This window comes from Podarcis pityusensis, assembly GCF_964106645.2.
Source record: "Podarcis pityusensis genome assembly, chromosome: 1".
NCBI lineage: Eukaryota > Metazoa > Chordata > Lepidosauria > Squamata > Lacertidae > Podarcis > Podarcis pityusensis.
Window position 1 is genome coordinate 44,521,474 of NC_138028.1, and position 21,591 is coordinate 44,543,064.

A 21,591-nucleotide genomic window follows, 5' to 3' on the forward strand; every position below is an offset into this window, starting at 1 on the left:
CGCCCTCGCTCTGCGCCGGCCTCTCTCGGTCGGCGGGGCGGAGGCTGGAAGCACCTCAGACTCAGTTTTCTCTCGGTCACCCAACAGAGCTGCTTTCGAGGGGCGGGGCTTGGCTCCGCGTTATGGTGAGGTTACTATAGGGATCTTGCTCTTCTCCATGAGCCCAGTTCCCCCTGGTGCTGACTGGAAAGGAGAGGCGAGCAAGCCAAGGCGCTCCGAGCACAATTCAAAGTGTTGGTGCTGACCTTTAAAGCCCTAAATGGCCTCGGTCCAGTATACCTGAAGGAGCGTCTCCACCCCCATCGTTCTGCCCGGACACTGAGGTCCAGTGCCGAGGGCCTTCTGGCGGTTCCGCACTCCGAGAGGCAAAGCTGCAGGGAACCAGGCAGAGGGCCTTGTCCGTAGTGGCACCCGCCCTGTGGAACGCCCTCCCACCAGATGTCAAAGAGAAGAACAACTACCAGACTTTTAGAAGACATCTGAAGGCAGCCCTGTTTAGGGAAGCTTTTAATGTTTCATAGGTTATTGTATTTTAATATTGTGTTGGAAGCCGCCCAGAGTGGCTGGGGAAACTCTGCCAGATGGGCAGGGTATAAATATTTAATAATAATAATTGTTGTCGCTGCTACAGGGAGCAGGCTCCTCCGGCGCTCGCTTTCTGGATGGCATAGCAATCGGGGAGGGGATCAAGGTTCTGTGCATGGCTCTCCCCCCTCGTTATTTAATCTCCACAACAACCCTGTGAGGTAGGTTAAGCTGAGAGGCAGTGACTGGCCCCCAAGGTCAACCAGTGAGCTTCATGATTGACTAGGGATTTGAACCTTGGGCCTTGGCAATTCTCAGTGATGGTGACAAGGGGCAACTACTACTGCTTGCCTGTCTTCTCTGTACAGTACTTTCCTGCGCTATCCTACTTCCTCACTGTCTGCTTCTCAAGGTGTAGGGGACAATTGGGCTCCCTACGCTCAGCTCCCACCATTATGCCACCCAAAGGGGAAGTGCACAGGTGAGTGAGAGGCGGCAGCAGCTGTAGTTTGCATGAGCAGCTGTCTTTGCCCACCTGGATGCCTGTGTGCAGTGCCGGATTTACGTATAAGCTAAACAAGCTATAGCTTAGGGCCCCACTCTCTTGGGGGGCCCCAAAAAAATTAAAGGGGAAAAAAGATGCACATTTCCAAAATATAAGATAAAAAGCAAATAAAACAAAACCTACATACAGCAACAGTGTATTGTGTTGTGTAGGCTCCTGTGATGTAAGTAATGGACCCTGCCTGCTAGCCTGCTCCCTAAAATATCACTGGTTTGCTCATTTCTATATATAGGGTGCCTACATTCTGCATGGACTGGTTGCATGTGTTTAGATACCTATTAGGTCCATAAATTACTATATAGCATATATTCAACACAAAAAACAGTGACAATTTGTTGTTGACAAAGGACAGCTGGACATATAAAGGGCCACATTAACTTCAGTAGCTTATGGCCTCATCAAACTTAAATCTGGCCCTGCTTGTGTGCTCCCTCTAGGCTATGAAAATCAGGGGGTGGGGAGAAGTCTGTTTACAGTCCCATTAAGGAGTGGGGCCTTCTTGGTGGCTACATCTGGGGAACATACTCTGTGGTCGAAATTGGTGGTTCTCCCACATGGACGTAATTAAAAATGTAATTTGTTTTACCAGGATAGGACAAATTGGACAGGAGCCTAACTGTTTGATTTTTCATTGTGTTACGTTTTAATTATTCATAATATATTTTACTGATAGCATAACTATTGTTTTTATTGTGTTTGTATTTTGTAGTGGTTAGCCATCCTGGGGCCCTGTGGAGGGAAGAGAGGAATACAGGAATGAACAATAAATAATTATCTCGACTGAGCCACCAAGAGAGAAAAGTAAACACATAGGGCTACTTTTGATAAGGAGCCATTGCTGCCTCCTCTGTTTTTGCCCGTTTTTTGGGACAGGTTTACTAGTCCCAATCCAGAAGCCTTTTTCTTGTGCTCCTTTTTCTTGTGCATTCATTATTTCTCTATCTGTCACCAACCAAGATGGTAGAACAGAGTGGTTATCCTTGATCCCGCTCTCAATACTGTTTGCACCTGCAAAGATTTTGGCGCAGACCTACTGCTTCATTCTGGAGCAGCTTTTTGCTGAAGTCCTGTAACTTTTCATACCACAAATGCTGCCGGTTTTGTTTTCCCAGACTTTGTTGTGCCATAGAGGAAGAGTGACCTTCTGGGTAGCAATAGTGTGTCGTCATTTGGGAAGCATCACATAACTTAGTAAAGCAGAATGATGTGTGGATGGTCAACTATAAATCTGCTAATGGCTTATTATTGCATCAGTAACATGTTGCAGAATACACCTGGGCGGGGGAACCCCACCAGTCTGGAGATGCCCCAGGTATCCAGAAAAATATTTGTTTTTAATTTAAAACAAAACAACCTCCTGAGGACTGAGTTTTCTGGAGTGTTGAGGGTTCAGGGAGATGGGGAGTGGAGGGAGAGGGAAAAACAGCATGGGCTGGAACATAATCAGCCTGATCAAGTGAGTGACCATTTATCGTGCCCTGGAAAAGGGTATTAGGTTAGCAAATGTATACCATAAGGCTTTCACCCCTTCTCTTAGTTCAAAATAGGCATTGGCCACATTGAAGTAAAAAAGAATTCTGGGTGAGAGAAATTTAATTGGCATTGGAAGAAAAGCAATTCCTAGTTGCTTAATTTATAACTCCTGCAAGGGTTCCCTAGTAGCTTCTTGAATTATCCTGGAAGGCTTGGTGAACTTACGGTAAGTTTGGGGATGCACACCAAAGCTTCCTGCTCAGTTTACCCCAAATCTCTGCAGTCAGTGCTTTACAGTAATTGGATTGCAATGCTGAGATTCTCAGGTTTGGTGTTGGGTCCTATCTAGACCCTAGAACGTAGCAAAATCTCATACTATTGCACAATGGGCAACTTAAATCATGCCCTTCCCTGCAATTCCTGTTAAGTCCTCAGCTTGTCATAGTACATTCACCAACTGCAACCATTCAGTGATAGGAATTGGTGACTAAGAGACTGAGCTACACACAAGGATGTTCCTACTTCAAATCTTCCCTCTACCCTGAATTAACTAGGTGGCCTTTTCAAGTCAATCTCAAACTTAAACCTCCCCCCTTATTTATTCATGTTATTAAAATATTTTTATATACCACTATTCATAAAAAAAAACCCCATCAGGGTGATTTAAAACAGTTATAAAGAAAACCATATGAAAAATTTAAAATCAGATCTGATTATTATGGAAAGATGTGTTGTTAATTGCCTGCGTAAGCCTGACAGAATAGAAAAGTTTTCAGCAAAGTTGAAATAGAGGCCCCTGCTGAATCCCTCTTGGCAAAGGGTTCCACAAGGCACAGCTGATGGTGCTAAAGGATGTTTTAATAATGGTGTCACATGTCAGGTGCCTTCTGCAGCCCCACACTGAGCACCTTGCAGTAATCCAGCCTCAAGGTTTCCAGTGCATGGACTACACTGGAAAAGAACATCTGTAGCTGGTAAACCAGACAAAGCTGGTAAAAGGCACTCCTAGCCTCAGAGAGCATGGGTCTCTAATGAAGTACCCAAGCTACACACCTACAATGTGGGATAACAATAATAATTGACCTTACAGCAGGGGCAACTGTAGTTGTTGAGATGCTGGACTGTAATTTCCATTATCCCTGACCATTGATTAATTATGCTGGCTGGCTGTTGTAGTCCAATAACAGCTGGAAGGCCACTATGTTCCCCTTCCCTGCATTGTAGGGTTCTTGCAAGGCTTGTAGCTAGATGCATTAGCACTGAATATGAAAGTTTCCCACAACAGCTTGCAATTATGGTGGCATCTCAGAATCTGTATTCATTTTGAATACCAGTTCCTTACATCTCATAAATGTAACACTGCAGCATATCCCCAAAATTATTGATATGGCAGGTGAAATGTTAGGCATCTTGCTCCGGTACTGAATCTAAAAATGTTAATATTGATGCTTAATAATTTGATAGTATAAAAGAGATCCTTGTTACCTAAGATTTTTATGCCCTGCCATCCTATCTCTCTTACTTGCGAGAACCCAGACATCTTCCCACAATGGAAGAGCTGATGTATCTTCCTGCAACAAAAACCATAAAAGTTTGTTGTTGGTACAGTACAATTCCCATCCCTATCCAGTATGGACTGGCAATATGAATGCTGAATAATAGTAGTAGAAGAAGAAGAGTTTGGATTTGATATCCCGCCTTTCACTCCCTTTAAGGAGTCTCAAAGCGGCTAACATTCTCCTTTCCCTTCCTCCCCCACAACAAACACTCTGTGAGGTGAGTGGGGCTGAGAGACTTCAAAGAAATGTGACTGGCCCAAGGTCACCCAGCAGCTGCATGTGGAGGAGCGGAGACGTGAACCCGGTTCCCCAGATTACGAGACTACCACTCTTAACCACTACACCACACTGGCTCTCTGAAAAGTGATTCAGTCTGTTTCTGAAGATGGGCACAAGGCATCCCATGTAGAATTAAATCTACTTTTCTTTTATTTGAAATCTTGTGCATTCTGAAAACTACTAGTGCACCAGCTGGTAAGATCTTCAGTTAATGAAATGTGCTTGCAGCTTTTGTACATGCAGAAAATGATTTCCTGAAGGCGCAAAACGAAACCCTTTATGTTATAAATTTTAGCCATGCAATCTCTGCATTAAACCCGGGACTAGTTCTCTTAAATAAAAATCATTCATCTTTCTTTTTTCTCAGTCTCTGTGTGTAGATACAGAATTTTTTGTGGGGGTTGTCTGTTGCACTGGGTGCTATATAAAGAATGAGGATGGGATAGGGATGCAGGTGGCACTGTGGTCTAAACCACTGAGACTCTTGGGCTTGCTGATCAGAAGGTTGGCAGTTCAAATCCCCGTGATGGAGTGAGCTCCAGTTGCTCTGTCCCAGTACCTGCCAAGCTAGCAGTTCAAAAGCACACCAGTGCAAGTAGATAAATAGGTATCGCTGTGGCAGGAAGGTAAATGGTGTTTCCATGTGCTCTGATTTCCATCATGGTGTCCTGTTGCACCAGAAGCGGTTTAGTCATGCTGGCCACATGACCCGGAAAGCTGTCTGCTTACAAACGCTGGCTCCCTCGGCCTGAAAGCCAGACAAGCGCTGTAACCCCATAGTCTCCTTTGACTGGACTTAACCATCCAGGGGTCCTTTAACTTTACCTTTATATGAAGAAATCACCCTTATTCCAGTAGCCAGGAATCTTTGCCCCATCATCCTGTTGTGTAAACACTGATGTGTAAGGATTCACCACCACCACCCCAGCATCAAAACATGATCAGCACCATGTTCTTCGACAGTTTTGAACAGCTTTCCCTCCTTCCCTATCAAATCATAGGACCAATCAGATTCATCCAATGAAGATTCTTACATAGAACAGTATGAGTACTGCCTATTCCTGCACATGGAGACTTTTCCAGAGTGATACTGTTGCATAGGTACCAGAAACTGGTTTTATTTGTTTTAATAAAAATCATTTAGCACTACTCATATTTCAGCAAAACAATTTTATGCAAAACACTTGTTCTTACATAATTTGTACAGAAACCATGAAACAATACATAAAACACCTCAAATGCATTGGCAAAGGGAGTGATATGTAGAGCATAAATAGCACTGTAAGAAAGAAGTTTTACAGTGTATTTCTACAATAATTTGTTCAGAGCACTTAAAAGTAGCTTCCAAGATGATAATGTAATGTACGGCCACAGAACTGTCTATGAAGAACAAAAGTAGAATGACTTACAGTATTCATTAATAATTTCTAATATCCAGTATTTCCTCCTGAAGGGGTTGAACAGCGACTTTAATATTTGTTTGATTGAGTTCTTTGTTTTTCCTTCTGGAATGAAATGCCGATTACTCCCTAGTACTGAACAATGTCAGAGGTTTGAGGCTCTCTTTCCGCTAAAAGGCTCGCCATGGATTTTGAAATTGTTAACTCTTCTTCTGCTGCTTCTTCCGTTCCACAGCTATACGCAAAGTTTTGAAAATCAAATCTATGTTATTTTGGATGTTGTACTCACAAAGTTTTACTAGCTTTTGGAAGTCCTTTTCTGAATACCGCAAAGTATATACATCATATGGGCCAAAGGAGCTGGTAAGACCACCAATTTCACCATCTTCCATCTCCTCAGGGCTTCGTTTCACACCTAAGATTTAAAAACAATATATAAGTAGGTAGTTTTATTTCAGAGGGATAGCCTGGTTTTTGTTGCAGCAAACACCACAGAGAGTCTTGTGGTATCGTAAAGACTAACAGATTTAATTCAGCATAAACTTTTGTGGGCAGGAGTCCACTTCTTCAGATATATAAATTGTTAATTCTCATGCATGAGGTATATGTACATGGGGAATAACCCGGAAAGAAATAAAGATATCATCTTGGTGAGGAAAATAGGGAAGGCTTATTATTGTCTTCAATAATTTGTACAGCAAAATGCATTACAGACTTTAAAGCGTCTCTTTTGGAAAACCATTCTGTTGGAGTGTAATTACTCTTCCCTTTATTTCAGTTTCTCCTCAGTACAGAAGCAGTGTGCCCGAATCTTCTTTCGGAATGTGTGGCTGAGACCGGACTCAATTAAAACTGGGTCTTTAGGTCTGAGTGCAATACTTCATCCAGCTGACTGTGCTATCTCAAAAATCAATGCTTTGGTCCAAATGCTGGCATAGAAGACCTATGACATCTCCCATCTCCCAAGTACAACTGCAGAAAAAAACTCGATAGCTTTTTGGGGTGGCAGTATTTTTAGAAGAGCACATGAAGCCACATGTAATCTGGGACATGCACAGGCCAGTGTCACCTCCGATGTTGCAAAGAATATGACTGGTGGGGAAAGGGGGGGTATCCTGAATTGTGTACTGCTTCTGTTTAGTAGTAAGCATGTCTTACCCCTGCTTCTTCATTTTCCTTTTGAAACAACTCTCTTAGATTTCCAACTTAGTCAAAGAACAGAATTGATCATAATGTAATGAAAAGCAAAAATTATCAGACTTGTACAGACTTACCAGGCGCTTTATACTCTTTGAATGTGTCACACACTAAGGGGAAAAGAAGCACTATTGGAATTTCAGGGCCCTCTTGATCTCCCACCAAGTAGCATTCCTTCAGATCACCATCTTCCTTTGGTATAATTTGAGGGAATGGGACTCCTTGTTCTGAGAAATACTCTGCGGCTTTTTCCAGAGGCTATGTAAGGGGGATAAAATCCAAGCATGATTTTAATAGTGGAGCCATTACTTGATAGACTGGAAGTGCATTCGCACACGCCTAATTCGTAGACTTTTTTTAAAAAAAATATCTCTGGTTTCCCCAATCCCAGCAACATGGAACACTGCAGAGTTTGCACTTCACCTGTGACCAGAAGGTCATCTTAAATTCCCCATTAAAGGGCTTTGAGATTCTATCTCAGTTGTGTGGAAGGCAAATTATGCTGCAGAACGAACTAATTATATTGTTAACCATCTCTTTTTGGGGAGAAGGGTGCCCTTAGTTGCCCAAACTTAACTATGTGAACAGCTTGTAGGGTGATTGGAAACCTTAAAGAACCCCACCCATTAATATCAATTTTGTTCAACCTTGCTCAACTCCCAGAACTTCCATCTCTGTTCTGAGTAAATAAGAGGAAGAGTTGGAGAAAGGAGTGCTGAGGGCAAGAGAAGAAACCCCCCCCCAAAGCCCTTGAGAAAGTAAGTCTTCAAGGGGATTAATTGCTTTGGGACCTTTCATCTGGTAAAAAGTACTATAAAAATCTCATAAAATAAATCAATCCACAGTTGTCCCAGTGGTAGCAGCAGTATCAAAGCAAAAGGCCTTTTCTTTGCAACTGAAAGAAAGAAAGGATGGGAAAGAAGTTTTTCTCAGTGTGGTCTGGAAACTTGGCTGGCACTGTTCTTGCAAACAGGACTGAGAACATACATCCTGTGTTGTTGTTTAGTCATTTAGTCGTGTCCGACTCTTTGTGACCCCATGGACCAGAGCACGCCAGGCACTTCTGTCTTCCACTGCCTCCCGCAGTTTGGTCAGACTCATGTTTGTAGCTTCGAAGACACTATCCAACCATCTCGTCCTCTGTCGTCCCCTTCTCCTTGTGCCCTCCATCTTTCCCAACATCAGGGTCTTTTCCAGAGAGTCTTCTCTTCTCATGAGGTGGCCAAAGTATTGGAGCCTCAGCTTCACGATCTGTCCTTCCAGTGAGCACTCAGGGCTGATTTCCTTCAGAATGGAGAGGTTTGATCTTCTTGCAGTCCATGGGACTCTCAAGAGTCTCCTCCAGCACCATAATTCAAAAGCATCAATTCTTCGGTGATCAGCCTTCTTTATGGTCCAGCTCTCACTTCCATACATCACTACTGGGAAAACCATAGCTTTTACTATACGGACCTTTGTTGGCAAGGTGATGTCTCTACTTTTTAAGATGCTGTCTAGGTTGGTCATTGCTTTCCTTCCAAGAAGCAGGCGTGTCTTAATTTCGTGGCTGCTGTCACCATCTGCAGTGATCATGGAGCCCAAGAAAGTAAAATCTCTCACTGCCTCCATTTCTTCTCCTTCTATTTGCCAGGAGGTGATGGGACCAGTGGCCATGATCTTCGTTTTTTTGATGTTGAGCTTCAGACCATATTTTGCACTCTCCTCTTTCACCCTCAATAAAAGGTTCTTTAATTCCTCCTCACTTTCTGCCATCAAGGTTGTGTCATCTGCATATCTGAGGTTGTTGATATTTCTTCCAGCAATCTTAATTCCGGCTAGGGATTCATCCAGCCCAGCCTTTCGCATGATGAATTCTGCATATAAGTTAAATAAGCAGGGAGACAATATACAGCCTTGTCGTACTCCTTTCCCAATTTTGAACCAATCAGTTGTTCCATATCCAGTTCTAACTGTAGCTTCTTGTCCCACATAGAGATTTCTCAGGAGACAGATGAGGTGATCAGGCACTCCCATTTCTTTAAGAACTTGCCATAGTTTGCTGTGGTCGACACAGTCAAAGGCTTTTGCATAGTCAATGAAGCAGAAGTAGATGTCTTTCTGGAACTCTCTAGCTTTCTCCATAATCCAGCGCATGTTTGCAATTTGGTCTCTGGTTCCTCTGCCTCTTCTAAATCCAGCTTGCACTTCTGGGAGTTCTCGGTCCACATACTGCTTGAGTCTTCCTTGTAGAATTTTAAGCATAACCTTGCTAGGTTATACATCCTGTGCATACATCCTGTGCATAGGCTTTTAACAGCTCTCACACAAAAGTCACCTCCTTTTTTGTGTATTCAGAACTGACCTCCAAATATATGTCTTGTGTACATGCAAACAAAAAGCAGCAGAACTTGTATAGAAGAGAAAAAACTGATTTGGTGGACCTGACTGCTTTCACAGAAGCCGTGGTGCAATGTGAATAAAGCTAGCAGAATATTTATCTTATCTCTCTTCCATCTGACAGGGAAGACGTGTGAAAGACAGCATTTGTCAGTTTCCCCTTCTCACAGCCCTGGTATTGCTGATGGCAGAGGAGGAAACAGCTGCAAGAAGATGATTTCAACAGAAGAGAAGGCACAGACCATCAACTTCCTCTTTGTATGATAGGGACAGAAATGAGTAACCGACTGTCAAAAGCAAATAAGTTATGCACACTCCCATTATTTGTGTTGGGGGGGGGGGGGAAGCTGTGCTCAAGATTACTTACCATTATTTGTGATCCTGAGCTGTAATTTAAGTGTATTATGAGATCCACATTTCTTCCCTGCCTCATGAGTGGTGGGTAGCTGCTATCAAAGGCAAATGCATTATCTACCAGATACAGGTAATCTTCAGCTCCTGTCAGCTGGTTCGGAAAGGTATCAAGATCACAGTCTGAAAGAAATGAATTTGTGGTCAGAAACTGGCAGTGCTGCTCCTACGGGGAACATAAAGAAACAGAAAATGCACTCAAAATATAGTTCTCCCCACTCATGACATTTCAAGAGACTGTCCATTTCCAGTCTCTGAACTTCTGTCTTTCAGTAACTGGGTAGAGCACACAGTTTCTGTTGCCTACCCAGGAAGTCCTTCCCCTCTGGAAGAAGAGGAAATGGTCAGTCCTTAAAGACTCCCTGCTTACCATATGAAGGTATTGGCCAAGCAAGCTAACCCAAGGGAACTTTCATTTAAAAAAGAGCTCTTGTTATACCTTTCCACTTTGAAAATTTGCTCTCTAGGTATTCGTTGTGCATCGGGCAGCCTCTCAGAAAATTAGGGACCACCGAAACTGCTGGTCGCCACATAATGACATTTTGAAAAGCATTGGCAAGGCTGTCCGGAGGATACTGCATACGGGTAGGGAGTTTATCTGTTGACGGATACCAAGGACACTCCTCTGTAGAAGGAACAACATATGAAATGCATTTTTTTCCTATGTTAGAAAATAGTAACCATGCTATGAGATCCTTGGAATTTACAGTGCTTCATTTCCCCATACCACCTTGGCTTTCTACAAGTTTGGTTTTGTCTCAAATCTACCTAAAACTCCAAAATACTGTTCCAAAGCTGGTCTGCTTATATATGGTCTGCTTCATATATGCTTTCTTAATGTGATTATGTGCAACATTTCATCTGCCTGCATCATGTAGGTAGACAGCTGTTACACCAGCTCTGTTCTGCACCAACATATGTCATAGGTGTCATCTATTGTTGATATAACCTGCACTGCTGTGTAGGGCCAGCATTTACTAGCCATTTGGACTAGCAGCGATAGCCATGAGATCCAGCCCAAAGCCTATCTGATTTGCAGGAGTTAAGCTCAAAAGTGTTATCACTGCTGCAGGAAGCAAACATTGGGAAACACCTTTGTTGGTAGTATTCCACTCTAAGCTCATCCAGTCAGTATAATACTCACTTGTGCCCCCACCCTTGTGCTAATTGTCAGTGTTGGGTACCAATAGGGTAAACTGTTTTTAAATGAGGTTTTGAGTCCTTAGTTCCTTTTACTTAGAAAATCAAAGTCATACTTTACCAATATGTCCCTGTTACCACTGTCATACTTTATTTAAAAAAAGAAAAACTATTTTGTTTAAAGTGTACCTGATTAAAAAAACATGTCTTTGCTAACACAGGCACCATATAGGGTTTACACTTTGTTGCAAACTTGTGTTTTGGAACCACCGCAATAAAAACAGAATAACACCACAAAAATATTTAAAATGCTATTGTAACAACAAGCAGCAGTGATACATGATGCAACAAAAAGCTGTGATCCCAAGGAACAGAGTATTAATCTAAATCAAACTGAATCATAAGCAGAATGCACACAAAAAGCTAAAAAGGAGGGAGCCAGATGAGCCTTTTGAGGAAGCCCATGGCCTGCATATCTCAGATGCTGGTGGCACACAGAACAAATGTTTCACAACAGATCTTAAATCAAAAGCAGAATTCTGGGATTCTGGACCTGAAGCACTTGAACTTTTAAAGGTGAGGACCAGTGGTCTGAACCAGTGGTCCGGAAACACACCAGGAGCCACTGCAGATCAAACAGCAATGGTTATATGCTTTGAATAGCAAGACTCTGGCAGCAGCATTCTTCACCAGCTTCCATTTCCATAGTTTTCAAAAGCAACCTACTGTAGAGAGCTTTGCATTACAGTAGTTGATAACCAAAATGTGCCCAGGGAAGTGAAACTGGCCAGATCTGTCTTTTCTAGAAAATGTGTAACTAGCACTCCAGCTGAAGCTATGCACTGAAGTTCCTGGCCACAGACATCCATTGCTCCTCTAAGAGCATGGGTGGTCCAGTAGCATCTCCATGCAATGCACCTGATTGTTCAGACACAGTGCTATCCCATCAGAAACTCTGGGTATCACCAATCGTAGGCTAGCTCTCTTCTGGTCATTTGTATCTCCATTTTATCTGGATTTAGCCTCAGTTTCTTTGTCCAAATCCAGTCCAGTATAGATCCCAAACACTGGTTTAGAATCCCCATTACTTCTCTGGAATCTGCTAGAACTAAGAGATGGAGTTATGGGGGACAGTAAGTACTCCAAAACTCTGGATGGCTGCTCCCATTGGGTTAATGTAGGTGATGAACAGCACAAGGATAACAAGATGGACCCATGACAAGATGGAGTCCCTCAGAGGCACTTTCTGGAATCAGGCTCCAGATAGGGCTGGAATCATCACAATACAGTGCCATCTCAGCCCCAGCCTAGCTAGCCAATCCAGAGAGATCCTGTGGTCAATGATACTGGAAAATTCCCAGAAGGACAGCAGAACAAACAGGCACACACCATCCTGTTTCTTTTCCAGTAAAGGTCACCTAGCAGGGCAACAAAGTCAGTCCCAGGGCCAAAACCAGGCCAAAGTAAGCTTGTGATTATTTTGTATATGGCACTAATAATTACTGGTGTGTTTTGTAGCATTGCCTTAAAGAATTGTAAAATACATCATTGAAATACAAAAGGCCCAGTGATGTGTTGTGCACATGTAGGGCATAGTCATGTTCGTACTTTTTGCCCTGCCCTGACATCAGGTCTCTCTCTTCTGATAACCACAGGTTGCCTACAGTTGTCTGTGAGGTCACCCCAAAAAGCAAGCTCCTGCTTGTGTGCATGATCTGAACACCTGTACAGGCAGAAGCCTGTGTGTTAAGAGCTGCTTTATGGGCAACTGTGATGGTTACTGAAAAGAGAGAGGCAAGGCTAAAAGCACTACTCCCAAGTAAACAGAGCTATAACATACACACAAATAGCACATAAATAGGACTACAGAAGGAAAGTACATAAATGTTTTGTCCCCATAAATAAACAGAGCAGAAACAAAATGGAACAGTAACTTACCAAGCTCAGTTATTCTATTTCGTGTCCACATCTGCCAAAAATCTTCTGTACTAACACTCAGAAACCAGGCATCCATCAAGTTTACAGAAAATACACTACTCCAGATTCCTGTGATAGGGAAGAAATTGGGAATAATTTTTGTAGTTTTCATGTTTGAGATGCCCATGTTACATAGTGCCTAAAAGTGGGTGAGCTGTGAGTCTATTTCTTGGTTCAAATCTCACCTCAGTCATGAACCTTTAGGAAGAGCCTCTACTCAGCCTTCTGTTTATGCTAATATATTAATACTGGTACACATTACAAGACTGATAGGGTATACTGAGATAATGTATATAAGAGACTTTGGACAAGAATTGAGCCAAAACTTCTCAGAAGATCACCCAAGAGTGCTAAGGAACAAAGCTGGGCTGGGGACATTGGCCAAGCTGCCAACACAGTTGCCACCGTAAGCAAAAAAAAGAAAAAAAAAAAAAGAAGAAGGATATAAATGCTGGAAGGGGAGAGAGAGAAGAAGCAATGTTGATGCCACACCTAATGGTGAGGCACACTTCCTAGAAACTGGATAATTTCTTATCCCTCCAGAGAATAATTGACAAAATGGTACCCATTTTTGCTGCCTATGAATAGGGTGAAAAAATCCGGGAAGTTGTTTTTGCTCTGTTCTAGTTATGAACACATAAAATGTTTTAAGATTGCTACGTCATTATAATTTATAGTTTCTTAGTATAAGCACACAGAGCCACCTACTGGTAAATTAGAACAGAGCACATGATGGGATTTGAAATTATTGGTTATCAAGAACATCTAAGTAAGTAGCTCATTAGTAGCAACACTCCAAACGCTGCAATTATGGAACTATCATAATTTATTTTGCGTCTTTGGTGCAATCATCAAATGCATTCCCACCCTCTTGCTAATTGCATATAGGATGTGGAAGTGCCTATTTGCCAGCAACAAGATATAGGAAATGTTTTGTGCATGCTCTTCTAATACATATTGGTCACAGTAGATGATAATTAAGCACACACTTAATTTAAATGTGCTTTATAATAAGATAGATATGTCCCAAATATGTTTAGTCTTTCAGTGTTTTATGTCAACATAGGAAAATTCTAAATAGAGTAGGTTTTATGTGCTCATAGCAGTGGCAAATAGATTGTTTATCAAAAGAGCCTTACTGTACACAGAACTATTTATAATCTGCTAGAGCTCTGTGCTAAAGACGCAAATACTCCTAAAAATAAAAATATTTTACTATTATTGGCTACAATCCTGTGCCAATTAATCTGAACTAGATGGGCCATTGGTCTGATTCAGCCAGATCTTCTTATGTTCTTAACTCAATGGGACTTACTCCTGAATAGGTGTATATAGGACTGCCCTATTAATTACCTTCCAAGAAGCAGATCCGTGATTCTGGGATTTTCTTCATCAAATGACCCATAAAGAATTCACTGCCAAAATGTTCAGCACGAATGTAGGCTCCATATTTTTGAAATCCCACTTCATATGGGGTGAACTCCAACCATTCTGAAAAGGAAGCCACAGAAGAGTATCTTTTAGTATTCCTAAATTACATGAATCAGCCTTTCTAGTCCTCAGTTCTACTGTTTGAGAATTAAATGCAAGCATATATTTATAAAATATTTGCAATTACCTCTAAATCCCCGATTACTTAGTTTTTCCTTTACATTGAGACAAAGATACACAGGCAGAGGGTTCTGGCCATTAGTCAACGCCCGCTGCTGATCTGTGAGTTTATTCTGATCTACCTGTTTGTGAAAGGCAGAAAGAAGCAGTTAATGTAGCTGAAAAGGGTGTAAGAGGCTGTTCTAGAATTTATACTCTAGTGATGGCATCTTACTCTAAACCGAAGCCCAAACTATTGTGCTAAGTTAGTGTGTTAGCCTACTTTGATTCAGCTGTTCTTTCTAAACAAAAAGGGATACGTGCAATTAAATTCTGCCCAACCCCATTCAAAATGAACATTAATGAAAGGTTTTTGAAAGAGCTTGAGGCTTCCTGCATTGAAAACTCTTTTCTTAATGAAAGGTACAGATACTCAAACAATGGACACAGTTGTGAAGAGCATATTGCTAAAATTTTCTGTACAAGCAAATGTTTCTTTGAGAAGCCTCCCTAGGAAGCTGCCTTATAACAGGGTTGCCATACGTTCGGGATCCAAATGGGAATTTCGAAAATTTGACAAAATGTCAGGGTTTTTGCCAGAACAGAACCAGGAAATGTGTGTTTGTGTGCTTTTTACTTCTTGCAATATGGCCACCCTACCTTATAATGAGCCAGACAACTGGTCCATTTAGCTCAGTACTGATTACATTGAGTGGCAGTGACTGTCCAGGGTTTCAGGCAGGGTTTTCTACCTGGAGATGCCAGGAATCCCCCCCCCCCCCCGGAGATGCTGTTACCACTGAGCGATATCCCTTCCGCCAATATCATTTGATGGGAGTGATTAGAGGAGGCTCATAAGCCCCCATTCACACTTCATTCCATGCAAAGGGACTGCACATAATTAAAGGGTAGCATGGCTGTCCCACAATCCTTATTCCTGAAGTTGTGCCTGGTCCAGTTCCATCCTTGGCCTCTGTACATTTAAAGTGTGAACTGGTTAGACTTGTGATTGGGAGCAGTGTGGCCCCATGACCCTTGCACCCAGTGGCGTAGCGTGGGTTGTCAGCACCCGGGGCAAGGCAAGTAATTTGCGCCCCCTAACACGTGGATTTGCGCCCCCTAACCCTAACCCCCAGATGTTGCGCCCGGTGCGGCCGGGCCCCCCTGCACCCCCCACGCTACGCCACTGCTTGCACCATATGGAGTTTCTTCTTGTGGGATAACACGTGAAAGCTGAGGGATTCCTATATGCATCGAATGTATGATAAACACCCAACTATTTGCAGTGCACGTATATCCTTTTCTGACTTCAGACACCAAACATCACAGTGTACAATGAGGATTGATATAGATGTTCCATCAACACCTCCACAATATGGCGCTCAGGCAGAATTTACAGTGCTCCCACCTCAGCACCTACCGGTAGGTGCCAACTCCCTGGGGCCCTGGGGGCCCAAGCACCCACAAAATTCCCCATGAAGGGGCTGGGCACCCACAAATTTGGTGCCAGGGCCATGCATGCTGGATGGCACCCACAGCCCCAGGGCCAAGCTGACACTCCTATCTGAAATTATATTTTGGTATGTTAAGAAGCATAGTTGGGATTGTGTTCAATGAAGCACTAAGCAGCTCATTCCATCAGCACAATGATCATCACAATCCTTGCAAAACGTAATGTTCCCTCCTCTCCTCTGTCTGCCCACTCCCTAAATCTGTTCTGGTGTGTGTGTGTGTGTGTGTGTGTGTGTGTGTGTGTGTTCCCACAATCTCTAGAGCAGATTAGGGGATGGAGGGAAGTCCTATTCCACTACCAGTAATTCTTGCACTTCTGCGATTATTTAATTGAATACCATCCATTACCGAGCGCTTTTCTGTGTGGAGAAAAAACAAAATGGATTTTACTAGTAATTTAGGATTGCTGTCTTTGGGTAATTTATTCTTATGGAATCAAGCACTTCTGTGATATACGCTACTATTTTGTAACTAAAAAAAATTATCCTGCCCAGATGCCTCACTTCATCTTACTGGGATGCAGTGTTAGAAACTGAGATATGAAAGCTAGCAGCTAAATGGCACCTTAAACCTTGGTTGTGGGCACAACAACAGAATGTCTAGGCATGCTTTTTTATAACAAGATTACAAAGCTGAAAACGAATGAACTACAGCTAAAATATTATGTTCATTTTTAACATGGTCTAGTCCTTCCCCTGCCCACCCCCCACCCCTCACTAATATTCTTAAGAGGGTCTCTTCTCCAGTCTTCGGGCAGTAGCTGGAAGTGGGAAGGCAGAAAAGGGTCCTCTTTTCCTTCCACTCTGCAAATCTTTTAGTCTGAAATCTTAGGCGCAGTACTGAGCCCAGAGCTCAGAAATTGCTCATGCTAATGAAATTGCCTGTCACAAAAATGTGCCTAGAACAATGAGAATTTTGAACACTGTTGGGATGTATTTGACTTAATCAGAGTAAAGCTGTTGAAACTATTAAGCTTGTCACAACTAATTTAAGTTCATTGATTTCAGTGGGTCTACTCTGAGTATGATGGAACTTGAAATGCTAATCAAAACTAGGCATTAGCTAGTGTTTTTAGAGTAAAGTATATAATACCGTATCGTGTAGCATGGCTTCAATGATAAGTCCCCAAAGATCTGTAAAAGAGATATGATGCCCTTCTTGATAACGCTGCCACAGCTCCTTTGAATAGTATGCTAGACGTTCTGGGGAAAAACTGGCAAGGAACTTGTTTTTTTTCATTTGTTTTTGGACTTCAACGAGTGGCTCTTCTAAATTTTTATGTGACCAATTAGGATCATCATACAAATTTGCCATTGTCCTGGAAAGAAACACAGTAAATACAGATTTGGGTTCAGAAGAGGAGAGACATGAAATGTAGGTGTTTGACACTTTGTGGCTATGTCTTTACTTGAGTTCTAGGTTTGGGGGATCCATGTGAACTGTATTGAGAGCAGCAATTATTGGAGCATTCCCAGTAAAAGATTGGCCATTTGTGCTAGCCAAAGATGATAACTCAGCTTTCACTACTTTGAGAGCCAGTGTGGTGTAGTGGTTAAGAATGGTGGACTCGTAATCTGGTGAACCGGGTTCGATTCCCTTCTCCTCCACATGCAGCTGCTGGGTGACCTTGGGCTAGTCACGCTTCTCTGAAGTCTCTCAGCCCCACTCACCTCACAGAGTGTTTGTTGTCGGGGAGGAAGGGAAAGGAGAATGTTAGCCGCTTTGAGACTCCTTCGGGTAGTGATAAAGCGGGATATCAAATCCAAACTCTTCTTCACTAATGACCACAATCAAGATTTGGATATGGAATAATAGACAAAGCTTTACCTAATGATTTCTGCTTCTTATGCAGTTGTTAAAAGCCCAGCACTTCCATTTTAAAAAGTGGGATGGGTAACCAAAACTACATCAAAAAAGCTACAGAATTAATAGCATGAGATGATTCAAGCAACATTGACCATTCTACAGTAGGAAGGAAGGAAGTGCATTTCTGATCCCAAACTTGGTGATCAATCAGTTTTGGAAAAGAATCAAAATCCATCCACCTAGACTGCTGTAATTCACTCTACCTGGAGCTGTGCCTGAAGATAGCCCAGATGTTTCAGCTGGTTTTGGCTAGAACCAAATTAATTAGATAACATTACAGCGATCTTGTACCAGGTATACTGATTGCCAATTTGTTCAAAAGCTCAATTCCAGCTGCTAGTTTTGACCTTTAAAAGCCTATATATGGTGTGGTAAACCTGTGGCCTTCCAGATGTTATTGGAGCCCTTTCCACCAGCACCAGCTAGCTTAGTAAATGGATGGGGATGGTGGAAATTACAGTCCTTCAACATCTAGAGGGCCTCTGGTTCTCCATCTCTGCCCTAAAATTGTTTGTAACCAGAATATCATAAGCATTGGCACCTGCTTTTTCCTCCTGCCTTCAGAGCTATGCCAGTGAATACTCACAAGTACTTTTTTCAGTTGTGACCAAGATTTGGAAAAACCCTCCTTAGAGGCATCCACTTAATCCCATTCTGGCATTCTTTTAAATGAGCAGCAATAACGTTTTTGTTTTTGTTTTAAAAAAACAAATCAGTGAGATTTTGCAGAATTTGCTCTCAATTTTTTTTATGTTGCCACTGTCTTTCAAGCTGCTTTTAATCCATTGTATTGAATGGGTTTAAATTGTTATTGTTTTTAATACTGTGTTTTATTTCTCTAGACTTGATTATACTACGGAAAGACAGGGTATTAGTTTCAAAAACAAACAAGTTTCTCCAAAGGAACCAATATTTACTGAAAGTTGACTGTAGCTACCACTTCCCCATCATGCAAAGGTTGATAATAATAATAATAATAATAATAATAATAATAATAAATAAATTTTATTTGTATCCCGCCCTCCCCAGCCGAAGCCGGGCTCAGGGCGGCTAACAACAATAAAACAGTACAACACAACACAACACAACACAACACAACACAACACAACACAACACAACACAACACAACACAACACTCTAAAATCATTCCTTATAAAATTAATTCAAATTAAACCACTGGCAACCATTGGGCCAGAGCTCCGCGAAGCTTGCCGAGGGAGGGAGTCAGGCTGTGCCCTGGCCAAAGGCCTGGTGGAACAGCTCTGTCTTGCAGGCCCTGCGGAAATATGTCAAGTCCCGCAGGGCCCTGGTCTCTTGTGACAGAGTGTTCCACCAGACCGGAGCTACAGCCGAAAAAGCCCTGGCTCTAGTTGAGGCCAGCCTAACCTCTCTGTGGCCTGGGACCTTCAAGATGTTTTATTTGAAGACCGTAAGTTTCTCTGTGGAACATACCAGGAGAGGCGGTCCCATAGGTACGAGGGTCCTAGGCCGTATAGGGCTTTAAAGGTTAAAACCAGCACCTTAAACCTGATCCTGTACTCCACCGGGAGCCAGTGCAGCTGGTATAGCACCGGGTGAATGTGATCTCGCAGCGAGGACCCCGTAAGGAGTCTCGCTGCAGCATAAGGAACATCTTGTTATATTAATTCATTTCATTGCATCGTGGCCATAAATATGGGTTACTTAACTCTTTAGCTCACATTTCCTTACCATGTTGTGCCAGATAAGCCAGTCAAATATGAAACACAGTCCAAAAGATCATACTTTTGGAGAGTCAACAGGTGGGAATATAATGCTGTAAGTGCTCTCATCCCCCCTCCTGTCGTCATAATTGCCACCACTGGCACCTGTTTTGATATAGAAAAAAGCAGAACATTCATTAGGATGGTTTATAAAGGGAAGGGGTCTTATAATTATATCAAGGATAGAAGCTGCTACAAAATATAGATACAGCTGGTACTTCAATATCTGGAGAGCTACAGCCATAACATTTCAAAAAGAACTCTGTGCAAGTCACTGCTCCCTGGAGCCATTCCCAGGTTCTTGGCAGAGCCCTTACATGCAGGCAAGCCAGTAGGGCAGGTATAGAGTAGATTTGTGGATCTTCAAACAGCGTGTCAATGGGAGCAGCAGAAAGAAATGCAAACGTAAAAGCCTTCCAGGTCTTGTTCCTGGAATCCAGGTCACAAGGAATTTAGCTGACTTGGGGAAACAGCACTAGCCCAGCTTATTTGCCCAGCAGTGACCTCAGGGGAAAGATGGGATATGAGAGTACACATTGAGGTAATATTCACTGCTGGCATAAATCGTAAACTTTGTTAGAAAAAGATTGATGACCTTTTTTCCTCCAAAGAATCAAAGTAGGTCATGGGATGAGTCCAGATTTTTAGAGCACACAGGTAGGTATGTGTGTGCAAAACTGCTACACCTGTTTGTTTGCCAGCTAATCTGCTTGCAGAAGTAGATCAAATCAAATGTAAAATGTGAGTCCCCCCTACCTCATCTTCACACAGATCCTCCTCAAGCTGTAGTGCCCTTTTAAAGGCATCAGCAGCAACCTTTTTCCTTTTCTGCAGGAATTCCAGTTCCTCTGGACAGAGATCAAACCCCAAGCGAACATCTAAGCCCGATGTGCTGTAACACAGGTGAAAATGTATCATACAACAGAACTTTCAGAATACACAAGAAGAGCCCTGATAGATCAGACCAAAGGTCCAACTGGTCCAGGGCATTTTGCTCTCTCAGTGGCCAACCAGATACTTGTGCAAAGCAGTATTGAAAATGGGCAGGTCTGCATCCAGTTCATTGATCCTCAAAAATGTAAAGCACTTTGCATAATGTGTGATGCTGGGCTGTGGCCAAACTGATAGTGATGCTATGTTAATTTAACTCCAACCAGAAAACCTCAAATCCAACTCACGATAGTGCAGAAATTTTTTAAGTACATTTTTTAGTTGCAAAAAAACTCTTCCTCCACTTCTATAATGGTGAGCAGAGCACATTGCGTGTTCAGACCCAGAGACCTCCCCCCTAAATAAACACACATTTGACTCAAATTTTAGTTTTGGTTTTTGGCAGAATTTAGGCCACAACTTTATTGATTACAGAAGAGTGGTTGCATAGGCTCTGGTTTGACTAGCTCCCTGCACCCTTGCAGGCAGCGCTGACGCAGGGCACCAGAATAGGTCAGCCAAGGGTGAACACCTGAGGTAGGTGAAAAGCTCAGGAACAGACTATGTTCACTCCCCAGATGCTCCCCTGGACTCAGGCATGGGCGCAACTCCCTCTCAGGGGTTGACCAAACCAAGTTGAGTCCCTGGATTCCTTTAATGGAATACCCTTCACATAGGGATGGCGAGACCGTTCTCCCATCCCTATCACATGAACCAGAGCCTATCCGTAACCATACAAGTTGTGACGATTTGCTACATGGCAGGCGAAACCCAAATGGCAACAGCCAATCAGCCAAGTGGGGAAAATTCCTGCCGTGCCCCTGTCCCAACGACAGACGGCACACGACAGCATAGGAAGGCCAATTGCGAAAATGCCCTAAAAGTAGGGAGAGGTGGGCGGGTGTTCCGATGCACAAGCTGAAAGAGGAAGCTCTGGGTCACGTGCATAGGTATATATAGGTCCCTTGATCTGTTTAGACTGCACCCCATGGCCAGATTAAGCCCAGTAACAAGGGACCTACCAATTGGGGGTTGTGGCTATCCAATAT

The 21,591-nt window shown here is 42.7% G+C and overlaps 1 protein-coding gene and 1 long non-coding RNA gene across 2 annotated transcripts in view; one reads left to right on the forward strand and one right to left on the reverse strand.

The window, feature by feature from the left end:
• Window positions 1-34: 34 nt before the first annotated feature.
• Window positions 35-4,767, forward strand: LOC308472759. The gene is made up of 2 exons (XR_013983713.1): window positions 35-125; window positions 1,800-4,767. It is a non-coding gene; the product is annotated as an uncharacterized lncRNA (long non-coding RNA).
• Window positions 4,768-5,489: 722 nt separating this feature from the next.
• LOC308472120 (cytosolic phospholipase A2 epsilon-like) overlaps window positions 5,490-21,591 on the reverse strand; it is a 41,283-nt gene continuing 25,181 nt past the window's right edge. Inside the window, exons 12-21 of the mRNA XM_080996620.1 lie at window positions 20,369-20,504; window positions 19,581-19,717; window positions 17,097-17,322; window positions 14,521-14,635; window positions 14,256-14,393; window positions 12,864-12,971; window positions 10,225-10,410; window positions 9,742-9,908; window positions 7,076-7,256; window positions 5,490-6,216 (exon numbers count right to left, since the gene is read on the reverse strand). Coding sequence (XP_080852746.1) covers window positions 6,002-6,216; window positions 7,076-7,256; window positions 9,742-9,908; window positions 10,225-10,410; window positions 12,864-12,971; window positions 14,256-14,393; window positions 14,521-14,635; window positions 17,097-17,322; window positions 19,581-19,717; window positions 20,369-20,504 — 1,609 coding nt within the window. The 3' untranslated portion in view covers window positions 5,490-6,001. The remainder of the gene's footprint in view (window positions 6,217-7,075; window positions 7,257-9,741; window positions 9,909-10,224; window positions 10,411-12,863; window positions 12,972-14,255; window positions 14,394-14,520; window positions 14,636-17,096; window positions 17,323-19,580; window positions 19,718-20,368; window positions 20,505-21,591) is intronic.